This window comes from Scyliorhinus canicula, chromosome 7, assembly GCF_902713615.1.
Source record: "Scyliorhinus canicula chromosome 7, sScyCan1.1, whole genome shotgun sequence".
Lineage (NCBI taxonomy): Eukaryota > Metazoa > Chordata > Chondrichthyes > Carcharhiniformes > Scyliorhinidae > Scyliorhinus > Scyliorhinus canicula.
The window spans coordinates 19,603,460-19,621,104 of NC_052152.1; the positions used below are offsets into that span (position 1 = coordinate 19,603,460).

Genomic DNA, 17,645 nt, shown 5'->3' on the forward strand with positions numbered 1-17,645 from the left:
TCTGCCCCATTGCAATGGCAAGTTGCATTTTTACTGCGTTCCGGGAAAAGAATCAGGCCCATGGACATCTTATTGGATATGTTTCTTATGTGTCTGAGTGATGTATCGACTGTCTTGCAACCTAAATGCACTGAAAATGAGTTATGCATGTGTTTCAGGTTAACTTTACGGCCACCGCCATGATATTTATGCAGTTAATCGGACAGGAGGCACTGCATATGGCAACATGCCAATTAACTGGAATGTTACAATACTTCGCACCTTGTAGTCAGAGAGTACAATCCTCCTAATTTACTTGGTATTGTTGTGTTTCCTGAATGATGGATTCATGGCACTCATTCGATATACCGTTAGCAATCAGATATCCCCCCTCCCACCACCCCCATCCCCGCCGGACCTCATACAGCATACCTCCAGTTCCTGCCGTTCCATTATGCTGTTTCTGATGTCTGAGAATCTCCAATGGTGCCAGAGCCCGCCATGGAGATCTGCATTTGACAAGTATTCAGGACAATATATAGTTTAATGTTTATTTCTATTTGTGTGTTCGGCGAGGTGAAGCATGGTTTCAGTTTCATTGGGTGGGATTTTCCAATCCTACCTGCTGTGGATTGCCTGGCGGGAAGGAGCGGAAAAACGGGAGAGAGGTCAAAGGTGGGAATCCGAATGGTAGGAAATCAATTGGGAATTTTTACCTCAGCATCTTCATGACGGGTTGACGGCAGGTTGGCTTTCCCGATGATCCATGTCACGAATGATATTTGCATGAATTAGTATACCATGAATACTAATTAAGCATGCTAATGGTTGGAAGCATGCTCCCCCCTCCCAATTACGTGCCAGGGCAGTAGGAAATGAGACCGGCCTAAATCACAATTGGTTATGAGTGGCATGTTGTTATCCACTGTCACTTCACTCGTGACTTTGAGGTGAAACCCTCCTGCAAAGGTGCTGCTCTGGTGTCTCAGCATTGCCAGTGTGACTTCACACCGGTGGGTGTGCAAGGTTGGTCTGTGCACAGTGGGTGCCTCTTCTGTCTGTGACTGTCCACAAAGCTTCAGGATGGGGTCAGGGTGAGTTCCACATGAGGCGTGGGGACATCCACAGTGATGAGTTTGGGCAGAGGGCTGGAATGTTGTGCAGTTTAAAATGAAAACTGGAAAAGAATCTGCACAGGAGGGGTGTGAGACAGTGCGGGAGGAGCCCAATGCTGGACTAAGAGGCCCTTTCAGGGGGTAACATCTTAGAGTCACAACACTGAAATAGAGTCGGAGCTGAGGGAAAAGAGGAAGACTTACCTGAGAAGGGACAATTTGACCTATTGCCTTTTGGTGCATTTCAGAGAGACTGTGGGGCCATTGGATTCACAGTACGGTTGCTCCATTTGAACATTAACACAGAGGAATGTTCCTCTGTGTTAAGCACATTGGCTAGCACTGTTGCTTCACAGCACCAGGGACCCGGGTTTGATTCCCGGCTTGGGTCACTGTCTGTGCGGAGTCTGCACGTTCTCACCGTGTCTGCGTGGGTTTCCTCCGGGTGCTCCGGTTTCTTCCCGCAAGTCCCGAAAGACACGCTATTAGGTAATTTGGACATTATGAATTCTCCCTCTGTGTACCCGAACAGGTGCCGGAATGTGGCGACTAGGAGCTTTTCACAGTAACTTCATTGCAGTGTTAATGTCAGCCCGCTTATGACAATAAAGATTATTATTATTAAGGAAAGGTAGCTGCTGCAAATCCACCAGATATTCAATAAAAGCCTCTTGTGTGCTTTCTCCAATTGACCTGGATCACGGGTCAGAGGGCATCCCATCACTGCTGAAGTGTAAGTTGAACTTGATCAGCAAACCAGATCAGAGATTGGTGGCACATTTCATGAATGTTTTCAAACCTTTTCTAACCTCAGTGCAATTGAAATCTCAAGTATCAGGGTTGACACCTTGGTCACCCAGCTCAACTGCAAGGCTGTATTAGCAAAAAGCTAGTTGCACAGATTCAGCTCTGGGGCAAGACATTGTCTTTCTCTTCATGAGTGGAGGGGTCTACTACATTTGCCCACTGTTCATTAATGTGTTGCATTTATCAGTCGACATGGAGAAGGATTATTGAATAATGGAATCTGTCCTCAATGCTGTCTTCTTGAAGGCAGTGATTCGATTGAGGAGGAGAAAGGCTCGGCACTGCCTAGCCCACCTTTGACAGGAGGCCTGGTCTGACGTACATAGTCCAGAAGAGCCTCGGTAAGACCCAGAGGGTGAGGAGCTAAGGCCCATTCTACAGCGGTGACTTGCATGGCCAAGGATCTACATAAGAAGACCTTCATATCTTGGGATGAGCCATCCTATATGGTGGATCATACAGGATCTAACACCCTGTGGACTGGGAGGGCACCCTTGGTAGTGGCTTGGCATCTCTTGTGCAACTTTGGCCCCGCAAACCCACCTGCACAGCTCTGCTACCTGCCCTGTCGCCTCTCACTGCCCTGAGATCACCTCCCACAGGTGTCTTTTGATTCTTATCCACATTGTTTCAGACAGACCTACTGCATTAACTACAGGTGGTAGATAAATATATTCACCGTCTTTGTAGAGCCTTTCTGATAATCCAATATGAGTACCCTGCTCGCAGCGCCAATTTTCACCTTCTCTACAAAATAACCAGAAGAGTATCAGGCACAGAACAATTATTTATTGACCAACATGTTGGGAGAGCCCAGCTTTAGAGGTAGACCTCCAGAGCTGACTCTGCCAACATACAGAACCAGGTGACATTTATACAGCATATGGTTATGTCGGCTACGTATGTAAGGATATTGTTTACAGTAGATCACGTTTGTTTTTAATTTTACATTCAAGTAATTACGCGCATCCAGGCAGAGTGTTATCTACCCTTCCATTTTCTATGGACCCCTCCCTAATCTCCCTACTTGGTGTCATACCTGATAGATATGTCTGGTCCTTGGGTTGAGTTAGAAAAACATGTTTGTTAGTTTTTTTATGCTGATTGTTGTTGATTATGTCTTAGAACAATCTGTTGAAGCCACTGGGCCTGGGACATGCATGATCCTTATACCGACTGCCAAAGGTAGTGCTTTTAGCTGACACCTTTATTAAAATTACTTTAGTATACTTACAATACTCTATAGATTCAAAGTCCTTAGTAAGTGCTGACTGTCTTAATAGATTATTGTTAATAAATCCTAATCATTCGTCTTCCAACAACAGAGGTGGAAAATGCCCCTGAAGTAAGGCTCATCATTATTTGAACTTCGCACTCAGCAAAGTTAGCCAATGATAGATTTCTGGGGTACGCAGCTATCTTGGGCTTCCCTGGAGTGCAGGTGGCAATCGATGGCAAACATGTGGCTTTGAGAGCTCCCTGGCAACAGCCCCTGACGTTCGTTAACAAGAAGGGGTTCCACTTCCTTAACTTTCAACTGGTGTGTGATCAACAGAACCACATCATGCATATTTATGCCAGGTACACTGGGAGTTCCCATGATCCATACATCCTGAGTCACACCCAGGTGTCTCAAATATTTTAAGGGCCTCAGTGATCACAGAGCGGCTGCTTGGGGATAATGGGTACCCGCTCAAACAATGGTTCATGGCATTTGTGAGTCATCCTCAGAGTGCTTCAGAAGAGAGATGTAACAAGGTGTATAGGTGAACATGATCCATCATCCAGCAGACCACTGGTAACCAAATGAAGCGATTCTGTTGCTTGGATCACTCGGGTGGGGCTCTGCAATAGTCTGCACAGAGGCTGTCCCGCATCGTCGTGGTCTGTTGCACCCTGCACCACCTGGAGTTTCAAACTGGGGATCCTTTGCCAAGGGGAGATATGGAGCAGGCTGAGAGCTCCTTGGGGAACGGACAGCAGGATGGGCAGGAATCTGAAGAGGGAGATGGCCGTCAGCTTCCACATGAGCATGTCATCGAAGCACGATATGGTAGGCATGCCCGTAACTCATTGATAGCCACATGCTTCCAGGAAGAGGAGATTACAGGCAATGGGAGGTGACCACATTCCTCCTAGTGTACTGGAAGGCTTTCACAACCTGCAGGTTCAGTATTTGGACTTACACCTTCAACCCACATGGCCCTAATCTCTGGAACGGTCATAGGGGAATCTTGTATCTGTGCGCTCTGGGAGGGAAAAGTTGGCACAACAGCTAGAACGTTGCATCGAAGGACCTGATGCAGTTGTCACTACGCTAATAAAATTTTTTAGGAGACAGCGAGACAACATATGGGTGAAGAGACCCTCATGGCTGCTGGTGTTGTGCTTTGACACTGCGACTGAAGATAGCCATACCATTTTTAGACAAAATTACAGTTAACCCTCCAAGGCGACTGAGCATGTCGACTCCACATTGTCGTGCAGGGACCAGAGGTTACAAATGCACTTTACAAGCATTTCCAGTAAAGAGTTTGTCACATCACCCTGACATTAAAAAGAGTCAAGTGACTATCATGACTCAGCTACATGTCACATGAATGAGGGGCTCTCACAAAGGGAGGTGAACATTGAGTGGGAGCATGGTTCAGTCTTGCAATATGCACGTACGAACATACCAATTAGGAGTAGGAGGAGGATATTCAGCCCCTGAACGTGCTCTGCAATTCAATAAGATTGCTGCTGATCTGATCTGATTGTAACCAGCATCAATGGGGAAATGCTACTCAAACTCTTGGGATTGAGGGTAGACAGGTCCCCCGGGCCTGATGGCCTACATCCTAGTGTGTTAAAGGAAGTGGCAGCACAGATAGTGGATCCATTGGTTATAACGTTCCAAACTTCCCTGGACCCAGGAAAGGTTCCAGTGGATTAGAAAATCGCCAACGTAAAGCCCTGATTCAAAAAGGGAAGGAGGCAGAATGTGGGAAAGTACAGACCAGCTAGTTTAACATCTGTTGTTGGAAAATTGTTAGAATCAATTATCAAGGACATAATATCAGGGCATTTGGAAAGCCAAAGCGCTATCCATCAGATTCAGCATGGTTTTATGAAGGGCAAATCATGTTTGCCCTGAAGAATAAAGGGATTCAGGGTTATGGTGTTCGGGCCGGAAAGTGGAGCTGAGTCCACAAAAGATCAGCCATGATCTCATTGAATGGCGGAGCAGGCTTGAGGGGCCAGATGGCCTACTCCTGCTCCTAGTTCTTATGTTCTTATGTTTGACTAATTTGCTAGAGTTCATCAAAGGTGTAGCAAGCCAAGTGGATAATAGGGATCCTGTAGACATCTGGACTCTGGAAGGCGTTTGATCAGGTGCCGCACAGAAAGTTAATTCACAAGATGAGATTACATGTGATTGGGGTAATTTGATAGGTTGGATAGAAAACTGGCTGATCGACAGGAGTCAGAGAGTCAGGATAAATGGGCATTTTTCTGAATGGCAAGATGTAACAAATGGGGTGCCACATTTACAATCTATGGTAACGACTTGGATAGAGGGATAGAAGGTTCTACAGCCAAATTCACAGATGATACAAAAATAGGTGGAACAGTAAGTTACAATGAGGAAATAAGAACCTTACAAATGGATGTGTATAGGTTAGGAGAGTGAGCCAAAATGTGGCAGATAGAGTTTAATGTGGATAAGTGTGAGGCCATGCACTTTGGTCGGAAAAATGGAAAGGCAACTTATTATCTAAATGGGGAGAGACTTTGGGGTGCTCCAATGCAGAGGGACCTGGGTGTCTTTGTGCATGAGTCGCAGAAAACTACCATTCAGGTGCAGCTTGTAATAAGGAGTGCAAATGGATTGCTGGCATTTTTAGCAAAAGGAATCGAGTATCAAGATAAGGAAGTGTTGTTGCAACTATACAAGAGATTGGTAAGATCGCACCTGGAGTATTGTGCACAGTTTAGATCCCCTAACTTGAGGAAAGATGTAGTGGCATTGGAGGCAGTTCAGAGGAGCTTCACTGGATTGATTTCAGAGATGAGTGGTCGGAGAATACCCGGGGGGGGGGGGGGGGGGGGGGGGCGCGAATCCCGCCCCACCGCTCCGACGCAGGCTGCCGTATTCTCCGGCGCCGGTTTTCGGGCGGGGGCAGGGTTTACGCCACGCCGGTCGGGGGCTGTTGGCAGCAACCCCCCCCCCCCCGGCAATTCTCTGTGCCCCGATGGGCCGAGCGGCCGTCATTTCCTGGCCAGTCCCGCCGGCGTGAAATGGACATGGTCCATCACGTCGGGACCTGGCTTGGTGCCGGTATCGGGCCATCCGGCCAGTTGTGGGAGAATCCCGCCCCAGGAGTTTGATGAGAGATTGTACAGTTTAGGCCCATACTCTCTAGAGTTTAGACAAATGAGGGGAGCCCAAATCGAGGTATATAAGATGATAAAAAGTATGGATAAGGTAGAGCAGATGCTTCCTCTTGTGGAGCATTCTAAAACGAGTGGTCATAATCTTAGAGTAAGAGACTACTTCTCCCAAAGTGTTGTGAATCTGTGGAATTCGCTACCCCAGAGTGCGGTGGATGCAGGGACAGTGAGTAAATTTAAGGAGGAGTTAGACAGATTTTTTAATTGATAATAGGTTGAAGGGTTATGGAGAACAGGCAGGCCGGTGGAGTTGAGGCCAGGATGGGATCAGCCATGATCACATTGAAGGTGTTTAGGCTCGGGAGGCTAAATTGCCGACTCCCGCTCCTAGATTTTGGGCGGGATTCTCCGCTCCGCTGCGCCACATTTCTGCCCCAACCGGCCGGTGGGATTCTCCATTATGACAGCTGGTCAATGGGGTTTCCCATTGTGGGGCAGCCCCATGCCGTCGGGAAACCCCCGGGCACCGGCAAAATGGAGAATCACGCCGGCGGAGAATCGCGGCCTATGTGTTCGAGGGAGGAGATGCTCTGACTGATTTTGCAATCTAGATCTTGGTCTATACCATTGTAGGTAACAGATGAAGAACGTATCAGCCATGATAGAATGGCAGAGCAGGTTCGATGGGCTTAATGGCCTAATTCTACTCCTGTATCTTATCTTATGAACTTAACCCGACATTCCTGCCAATAACCTTTCACCCTCTTGTTAATCAGGAATCTATCGAGCTCTGCCTTAAAAATATTCAAAGATTCTCCTTCTACTGCCTTGTGAGGAAGAACGTTCCAAAGAGTCACCACCCTCTGAGAGAAATTTTTTTTTCTTATCTTTGTCTCAAATAATTAAAATTATTTTGAAACAGTGACCCCTGGTTTTAGATTCTCCACATCCACCCTGTCAAGGTCCCTCAGGATCTCAAATGTTTCGATCACGTTGCCTCATATTCCTCTGAACGAAGTGAATACAACCCAAGCCTGTCCTGCCTTTCTGCATTCGACAACCCCCCGTTCCAGGTATTAGTCCAGTACAGCGTTTCCCAACCTATCAGGCCACGGAGCCCTCTTGATCTACTGACGGAACCCATGAGAAACATTCTGATTGTGTTTCAGAGTTAAACCACAAACAATTGATTGTTATTGCGTATTAGGTATGAACAGACAAAATTAATTTTAAAAAGTCCTCAGCGGCATCTGGAGTCATGTGTAGGCTGAACTAATGTCACTGAAGGACATTAGTGAACCAGATGGGTTTTTGCAATAATCGATGATAGTTCCATGGTCACCATTACTGAGAAGAGGTTTAGCTCACTCGGCTAAATCGCTGGCTTTGAAAGCAGACCAAGGCAGGCCAGCAGCATGGTTCAATTCCCGTACCAGCCTCCCCGAACAGGCGCCGGAATGTGGCGACTAGGGGCTTTTCACAGTAACTTCATTGAAGCCTACTTGTGACAATAAGCGATTTTCATTCATTTTCAAGAGCTTTCAATTCCAGATTTTGTTTTATTAATCACACTTACATTTCACCACCTGCTGTGGTAGGAATTAAACCCGTGTCCCCGGAGCATTATCCTGGGCTTCTGATATCATATAAAAACACAAATTGCTGGGAGAACTCTGGGCAGCACCTGTGGTGAGAGAAACAGAGTTAACATTTCGGGTCCAATATGAATCTTCATTGAAACTGGGTTGTCCCAGCTCTGACAGGGGAGCATATTCCAGCTTTTCTGACCAAGTGCATACATTTTGAGTTCACTGTTTAATTTATTTGGACGGATTTGTGAGGAGACGGTTTATGGATCGCTCAGCCCGATTTCACTTTCCCTGCTCGTGGATGTTGGCCGGCCCAATGCAGCCGTGACACACTTGATTTCTTTTCTGTACAGCGCAGCACACCTTCAGCACTGCACTAGAGAGTCAATCTGGATTATATGCTCAAATTCTATAGTCGGCCTTGAATCTTCTGACCCAGAGGTGAGAGGGCTATTAGTCAGGCAAGCTGATGTTTCAACATTTCAACAAAGCAGTCACGGATGTTGCAATTTACAGGCTCCTTTCTGACTGCCTGCGAAGCGAATTTTGAGGTTGCAATAACGTGTTGAGAATTCAATCTCCCCTTCGTTTCACAATCTTTTGGAAACAGCAAAAAAAAAAAGGCTAATAAATCTTCACAGGCCTTTTGATTGAAACTCAGAGCTACCATTGATAAATTCTGCAAGTTGCACATGTTTTGAATGCACATTGTTTGTGCCCTGTTCAACTGTTCTGGAAAGAACGATCTGATCAAAGTCGAGGGGTGGGACTTCCCGACCTCACTGCCGTGTGTTTTCCGTCGGCGGAGGCGGCTTGTCCTTGGCCACCGGCGAGATCTTCCAGCCCCGTCGATGTCTACTCCGTTTTGTGTAGCTCACCTGTCCCACCACCGGGGAACCCGCCACAGCGGGAGGGGAGGGGACGGGACGGGACGGGGGGGAGGGGGTCACACTCCGTAGGAAGGCCGGAAAATTCCAGCGTCGGGCTTCTGAAATCGGCTGAGGTCTTGAAGCAAATGCTTTAATGAGGGCACTAAAAAAAACGGAAGCCCACTGGATTTTTTTATCACGTTATTAGGACGGGCAATCTATTTATGCCTTTATTTTATCTTAAACTTTATTTTGGACATTCAACATTTTAGCAGTCTGACAAACAAAATGGCAGTGAACACCGCCATTGCTGATTGGCCTGATTCAATTGGCTCACCTTCTCCATAGGCTGGTTTTGACTTGTTGACAGCGTCAAATTCCTAGGTGTGTACATCACCAAAACTCTGTCCTGGTCGGCCCACGTCCACGCTACAAGCAAGAAAGCACAACAGCACCATAACTTCTTCAGGAAACTAAGGAAATTCGGCATGTGCACACTGGATCTTACCAATGTTTACAGGTGCACCATAGAAAGCATCCTATATGGTTGCATCACAGCCTGGTATGGCAACTGCTCGGTCCAATACTGTAAGAAACTACAGAGTCGTGAACACCGCCCAGTCCTTCATGCGAACCCACCTCTCATCCATTAACTCTGTCTACACCTTCCACTGCCTTGGGAAAGAGGGCAGCATAATCAAAGACCCCTCCCACCTGGCTTATTCACTCTGCTAACTTCTTCCATTGGGCAGGAGATACAAAATTCTAACAGCACACACGAACAGACTCAAAAACAGCTTCTTCCCCACTGTCATCAGACTCCTAAACGACCCTCTTATGGTCTGAACTGATCTCTTCAAACATCTTCTCAACTGAGTAGTACGACACTCCTGTATGCTTCACCCGATGCCTGGGTCTGCGTATTTACATTGTGTATTTTATATTTGTCCTATGTATTTTCTTTTCATGCATGGAATCATCTGTCTGAGCCGCCCGCAGAACAATACTTTTCACTGTACCTCGGTACACGTGACAATCAACCAATCCAATCCAATTTTTATGACTGGTGCCATTCAGAATTGGTCATTTTCATAGTGTAATTTCTTATTGTCAGTTTGATGCAAGTGTTCCCTGACCTTTATAGGTATGGTCTGCGCTCAATCAATATGAAAGAAACTATGATATGTGATTGGGGATATGTGATGAGACATTGTCGGCCATCGGCACCTCTCTCCATCAGAGAGAGAGTTACAAAGCTTGAGGGAGATAGCTGAGCATAAAGCATGGGGCGAGGTGAAGAGACAAGCCCCCTTGAGATACCAGAACCAATGCAGAGCTTCATTTGAAACCACACGAGCCATCTAGCTGAGGTAATCGACCCCCCCTAAGGGGGTGGGCGGTATAGGGGGAACATGATAGAGAAAATGATGGAGGAACTAATTACGTCTGACAGTGCAAATATATGCAAGATTATACAGGTTGTAAATAATCTCTCAAATGTGAATATTTTGTTCAGCATGTTGCATAAGTATTATGTAACTAATTAACTCATTCAGAAGCTTTGAATTGTGAGTACAACTTGGAAATTCACAGCAGGTGGATCAGCAGTGGAAGGATAGATAGGTAAAGATTCAGGTAGAATCGTTCATCAGATAAATATATACTAACGTTCATCGCAATGCCGTTTTTCCAGAGTATTGTACTTTAGTGGTTATCACCTTGGATTCCAATTGCTCAAATAAATAATTAAGTCCACACTGAGCTTTATTGCCTGCTGCAATGCAGTTCTATACGTGGCTGAATATTGAAACGTTTTTGTCTAATGTTCCTGCATGGTATCAAGCTCCAATAATGTAGAGAGTAAAGTGGCAGTAATAGCTGCTCGGAGTTTGAGATGGCAATCATTGCAAGCAATCGGATGGTGAGAAACCAAGATCACTTTTTTCAGCCCTGACATGGAGGCGCAGTTTTAGTCCATTGGGAATGGGGCATCAGTGGCTGAAAGTCGGAAGAGCAGCCCACTCACTGGATCCATGCCCTCTTACATAGAACTTACAGCTCAGAAAAAGGCCACTCAGGCCCACAGCTCTGGTGCTAATGTTCACCCTCCATTCAAGCCATCCTATTTCACATGAGCAGCGTGGTAACGCAGTGGTTAGAACTGTTGCTTCACAGCTCTAGGGTCCCAGGTTCGATTCCTGGCTTGGGTCACTGTGCGGTGTCTGCACGTTCTCCCCATGTCTGCGTGGGTTTCCTCCGGGAGCTCCCATTTCCTCCAACAGTCCAAAGATGTGCAGGTTAGGTGGATTGGCCAAGATCAATTCACGGGGTTATGGGGATAGGGTGGGAGAGTGGGCGTAGGTAGGAGGTCTTACAAAGGGTCGGTGCCTCTATGGGCCGAATGGCCCCCTTTTTCATTGTAGGGGTTCTATGGATTCTATGGCTTGATTTTATGGGGGGCAGGATTCCGAGCAACCCCCAGTTGAAAAACTTGGGAATGAGCTTACCCTTCTCTGTCATGTTGTCCTCCAGTTATTTAATGGCCATTGGGTCATCCAAACATGTGAATCAGGATCAAAAACTGGCCATTCGATCCCTTCCTGCCCTTAGGTGGTCCACTTGTCGGAGTTCCTCGGCGAGCAGAGCTCCTCCGTGTAGGAAATGATGCCGAGCAGGGCCCCAGGGAGACGTACCCCACTGAGGAACTCCAAACGAGCAGAGTGCCGCTTGATAACGGGGTCTTTCCTCCTGGTGCGACAAGCGCTGGGAATGACCCAGCTATTCCCTCCCAGAGCGGACTCTGTGTTGTTTTAGTTACATTGCGCCCTGAGTTTTCCAGCAGTTTCTGTATCAATTTCAGGACAGTCAGGCCTGGGTTCTGTTCATGAGGCCCAAGCTCACCTCTCAACCCAGGCTGAAAAGTACACTATAGGCTGACATCGTGCTTGAGACAAACTTGGAAAGCAGCAGCATTTGAATCAAAAGCTAGCCAGGGTCATAGTCACATTATATTTGATGCTGAATAGCTTTACTTGCAGACCTTAATTCATTTGAATTCCCTGCAACTGTATTATTTATGTTGCCTCGGACGAGTGTACTTTATATGATATTCCATTGTTCATCCTCCAAATATTTGCTGAAATATTAATTAAAAGAGAAGGAAAATCTAAAGGGAGAGGCTGCAGAACAAAGTACTACCCAACATGCATTATTGAACAAACAGTGAAGAATGCAACTCCTGCATTCTCAGAGATATCTTTGATTTAGTGAGCCATTCTCCCTCCCATGGAGACCCATCATTGATGGTCTTTTGTTGCTTTAGCTGTATATTATGGGTTAGCCCGAGCCTGTCCCAGAAGGAGCCTGTTCATTTCTGTCCATATCAGCAGTTCAGACCGCCTCAGCAGATGATCTAAGATGGGGGAGGAAGTGATAGCCAGTCTGTACTAGGTGCCTCCATATAGATGCTTCAGGGTAAAGGTTTGCTTGGTATTGAGCAAAGAACTCAAAATTGGCCATAATTTGGCATCAGCTGGCATCAAAGGAAGTGAGGGAGAAATTGCAGCAAAATTGGCTTTGTTTGCCTCAGACGTGTTGTACAGGTCCAGGTTTCCTTGACAAAACCAGTTATTTGCAGCAATTGGGGTGTATTGAGTAAGTTAAGATGATTTTGTTGCTTGTTCCTTGATTTTGTGCAGGAATCTTTCAACCCAAATCTCATTTAGATTCAGTTTCTGGAGTCTTACTTGACATAATCCAATTTTCTTTTGACCCAAACTCTCTTCCCTACTCTCCTGAAAGCACTGAGATATAGGGTGTGACGTAATGGCTGTGTTGCGCTCGGTGCGGATCCGTGTGCCCCAGGGAGGTCGCGGGAGGGGCTGAAATCGGAATTTGCGTCGGGCGGCGATTGGTTTGCGATCTAACCAGCTCGCTCCCATTGGCGGGTTCCAGATCCCGCCAGGATATGGCGGGACACCAATTTTCACCAATTAAAGGCAATCTCCATCTCATTAACAAGATGGGCAGCCTATCTAACGGCCACCTGGGATCTAACTAGCTCCCCAGTGAGAGGCCACACGGGCGCAGTTTAGCAATGGTCAACACAAACGTGGACCAGGCGTAATGGCACATAGGGGGATCTCCTAGCCCTTGGAGATGCTGGGCGATCAGGGTGGGTATGAAGGGGCTTCCTAAAGGTTGTGGTGTGAAGGGTGGCTGAAAGGGGTGGCCGAAAGTGGGTGGGTATGAGGCCTAAAAAGGGGAGGGGCCTTAGCAACCCCATAGTGGGGTGTCCTTACTTGGGATAATGCCATGTGTTCGGGGGGTGACATTTTCTGTGGGTAAAGGGCGTGGGGGACACTCAAGCTTAGAGATCAGGGCACCCTTTCAACTTGGTGGCCAAATATATGAGGAGCTGGTCTCACCAGCAAGTTCAGTACACCACTGCTGAAAAAATTTCCAAGTGTGGGCAAGACTGGGGAGAAACTCCCCAAGACCCATAAAATTGACTAACGTGGATAAGTACCGATGTGGACCACAGTGAAACAGCTGATGGGAAACACTCCGCTCAACCAGCCCGAAATGTCACTTAGAAACTTGTCCATTTTAATTTACAAAATGGTTGGGTTTGGATCAGGAAGTGGAGGGGGTTGAAGGCCTGGATTTTCACACTAGGATTGGATGTTCAGAGTCGAGACATTTCCCAGCTCCAGCTCCATGCCAATCCATGCCACCCAAGCCTCTGTATCCACCCCATAACTCCCATATGCTAACCTATGACTCTGTATCTAAAGCAGGCAATTTTATTTTTGATTGCTTTCTTTCAATTTTATTTTCTTTCAAAAGTTTAAAGGGCAGGTCTTTTAAAAACCTTGAAAATTTGACCGCTCCATTTGATAATTGCTTTTGAGAGGTCCTCTTGACAGTCTTGTCAGTTGATTTTGACTGGTTTGTTGACAGTTCTAATTAGCTCGACAGTAATGAGTTTATGCACTTTTTACACACATTCATGCCTACTTTTAATAATTCGAAATAGCACTGGATGTACACTAAAGGTGTCCCAGGAACAGCTCCAAACGGGTATCTTACTGCTCCAAAAGATCCACCAAATTCAGATCAGTTCCTACCTGTTTTAATTTGCACATTCTAAGCTTCATTCCTGGTCTATGAAAATCCCACTCCCTGGAGACAGCTGATAAATTAAATAGCTACCTGCCTCTGGAAACATGTGCGTGCATGGACCCTGGCTTGACTCTATTCCCACCCCTGTGCAAATAGGAAGCGCCGTGTTTCAGGGGCAAGACTTTGGACTTCCGGGCTCCTCCCCCATTTTCACCATGGCGGCGAGTTCCCCCATCATGGTCGATATCCAGTCCAACTTGTCAGAAATCTGTTTCCTGTCTCAAACTAACCTCCAACATGTCCACTGTTGTTTTTTATTGAAACTGAAAGATGATTGGGTGACCAATTTGATTCAATGAGGTGTGTTGGAATTCTAAATATGGTAATGATGCTGTGAGTCTCATTGTAATCGCGCTTACAAATTTATTAGCTGTTGGTGGGGATTCCCGAGCATCGGGAAAGCCAGCAGCTTCCCTGAGGTGAGGATCTGACAGATTCAGGAGTAAGTGCCTTCACACCTACTACCTAGATCCAGCCGACTGTCTGTGAAACCTCCAGGAATGGGGCCAGTCCTACTAACAATCTTCCAGCTGAGGCCTTCAACCTTGCCTCCCAGCACCACCAGGCTTCGATCTCCCTCAACCAAAGGCCTCCGAAAAACCTCTCCAAACCAACCACCAATTAGGCCCCAAACCCTCCCCCACCACTACCAAGCCCCATGTCCCCAAACACCAGCAGACACCATTTTCCTCTGCCGAGGCCTCTCATTACTCCTCATCTCAGCCTCCTATTCACCTGACCTCCGCTCGATGGCACCTTTCCCCCCCACTTCTTGCTCACTCCACTCCTCCCCACCCAGACCTTTCTTCTGGTCCACCTTCAAGCCCAAACTCTCAATCCCTCAGGCTGACTCTGACTCCCTAATCTCTCCATCCTTGAACTGAATGGACCACCCCACGCCCCCACTGATTTCCCCGATGTATCTGGCACAGGCCTGCTTTGGTGACTGTCAATGACCAGCTCCCCAACCCCTACTTCCCAACCCGCCAATACGGAGTGGGACTCCACAACTTCTTGACTCAGTCAAGGTTGCCGTAGTCAGCCATGGAGGAGAATGCCAGTTTTTAAAAAATTGATTGACGTTGGATTGTCTTGTTGCATTTTAAAATTAATTACATTGTCTTGACTCGTTACAGTTGCCAGTGAAGATCTGCAATCCAGCTTATACTTTGTCAATGGATCTTTGCAAGAGGTAGTCTTCGCCAGCACCATGGGGACACTGTTACCGTGCCCTGCATCAGGGAACCCCCCAGCAACGCTGCGCTGGTACCTTGCGACTGGGGAGGAGATGTACGACGTCCCAGGGATCCGGCACGTCCATCCGAACGGAACGCTCCAGATATTCCCTTTCCCTCCTTCGAGTTTCAATAACTTAATCCACGACAATTCGTACCATTGCACAGCAGAAAATCCTTCAGGGAAAATTAGAAGTCAGGATATTCACATTAAGGCTGGTGAGTGTGAGAATGGTCTTATCAGAGTATGAGGAGGATAAATAACTTACTGCATTCATCTCTGCAGTTGAGATGACGATCAAGACTATGTTATGAACCTCTCTTGGATTGCAATTTTGTTCAGTTAGAATCACACAATTGAGCATCATTAGAGGAGACCATTTGGCCCATTATGTGTGTGTCAACCCTTTGAAAGAAATACGTCCCACTCCCCTTAACCTGCATAATTTTTAATTTCCACACCAATCTAATTCACTTTCTAAAGTTACTGTTGAATCCACTTTCATTTATCTTTTCAGTCAATGCATTCTAGTTCATTGTAACCTGCTGTGGAAAAGGAATTTCCCTCATTTCCATTCTGGTTCTATTGCCAATTATCTCGAATCTGTGTCCTCTGCTGACCAACCCAGCTGCCAAAGGAAATAGTTTTTTTTCCTTGCACTTCGCCTCATCTGCTTTAAGCCTCCCGCATAGCTCCATTTAATTGACACCCCTCATATGGGTACCATTCTAGTAAACCTTTCCTTGAGGCCTTGACGTCCTTCCTAAAATGTGGTGCCCCTTGAATTGAACTCCATACTCCAGCTAAGGCCTAAATTGTGATTTGTAAATTACATCCTTTTGTGCTCTGGATCACTGAATGCTGGTCTGGATCTAAGCAGCGTCCTTTCAGCTCTGTGATCTGAATTAAACCCAACTTCAATCAGTGAAAGGACAGTGTCTGCTAAATCACTGTCAGATTCCAGAAAGGCTCTTGGTGAAGATAGATCTGAAGCCAATCTTCCCACACTTTTAGAAGTATTTATTTACAGAGTGACACATTATAAGCATAAATCTCCTAACCTAACGCAAATTCTAGAATTCCCTCCCTGAAGACCTCTGCCTCTGTACCTCACTCCCACTCCTTCAAAACACTGCTTCATAGCAAGCTTTTGATCACCTGTCCTGGTACCAAATGTGGGCACTTGGGACTAGCTTAGTGGGCGGAATTGACAGGTTGGGCCGAAGGGCCTGTTTTTACGTTGTAAACCTCTAACTTGAAACCTCTATGCCTCTAATTCTTTACTTGCTTTGGTGTTAATTAATTCTGAAAATTATAGGGGCAGCATGGTGGTCCAGTGGTTAGCATTGCTGCCTACGGCGCTGAGGACCTGGGTTTGAATCCCGGCCCTGGATCACCCTCAGTGTGGAGTTTGCATGTTCGCCCCATGTCTGCGTGGGTTTCACCCCCACAACCCAAAGATGCACTTGATAGGTGGATTGGTCAGGCTAAATTGCTCCTTAATTGGAAAACAAAATTATTGGGTACTCTAAAATTATGATAAATATAGTGTGAAGCTCCCTCGGGCTTATTAATACATTAAAGGCGCAAGGTAAATGCAAGTTGCTATTGTTGTTCAATGAGCAGTGTTTCTCAACAGCATTAATCCAGTTCCAATTTTCCCCCCAGTTTTAAGGGAGCCCTATACGGTCCGTGTGGAGGACCAGAAAGCCATGCGAGGGAACGTAGCAGTGTTCAAGTGCATTATCCCCTCCTCTGTGGAGACTTATATCACTGTAGTGTCATGGGAGAAAGACACAGTCTCACTTGTCTCAGGTAAGATCAGTTTGTCTCCTTTCAACCTTTCGCAAGGGAGGCACATTGACTGTGATGATAAATCAGGTGCATTGTTTGTGTGCAAATGTGAGCGGTTTATTACATGCTGTTTGATGATCTGACTCATCATTCATTGTAAGTGAAGAACTGGACATTGTTTTAAATTCACTCTCGTCAAATCTGACATTTTACTATTGCTAGTCTCCGGGTGAAGAGTTGAAGAGTTTGTCAGAAACGCAGCTTTTCTGCTCGTGTGCCTTCTGGAAAACCCCAACAATGTGGTTGTGAGGTTTTGTAGACTGTCAAGTGACCCTTTCCACTTGCCATTTGTCTGAAAATGATGTTTGTGAGGGGAAATCAATCCCAATGACTGAAAAGAAAGTTTGGCACTTATGTAAAATGGAGAATATTCGGCTTTTCTTCGGTGCTCTTGGAGTATTTTTGTGTGGCAACCAATGATGTTTCATCCAGAAGACTGGATCTGGATTCACCTTTAACCTGAAACAGACTGTTCTGTTGTTCATTTAGTAAACATTGAGAAGTGCCTGAGGAAAGCTGTGAAGATTATTCGTGGCAATGTTATATGTTGCTCAGAGACCTCCTATCCGTAATATCCAGATTCACCTTTCTGGTATGCTACTTTCTACTCGGCCGAATCAACTCAGCCACCTGTAAGT

At 46.3% G+C, this 17,645-nt stretch overlaps 1 protein-coding gene across 2 annotated transcripts in view; it reads left to right on the forward strand.

Annotated features, from left to right (window-relative positions):
- The window catches only part of LOC119968768 (Down syndrome cell adhesion molecule homolog), a 658,909-nt gene that overhangs the window by 87,211 nt on the left and 554,053 nt on the right, over positions 1-17,645 (forward strand). For both annotated transcript variants that reach the window (XM_038801471.1, XM_038801472.1), the window contains exons 2-3: positions 15,054-15,371; positions 16,822-16,968. In XM_038801471.1, the coding sequence (XP_038657399.1) occupies positions 15,054-15,371; positions 16,822-16,968 (465 nt within the window). The remainder of the gene's footprint in view (positions 1-15,053; positions 15,372-16,821; positions 16,969-17,645) is intronic.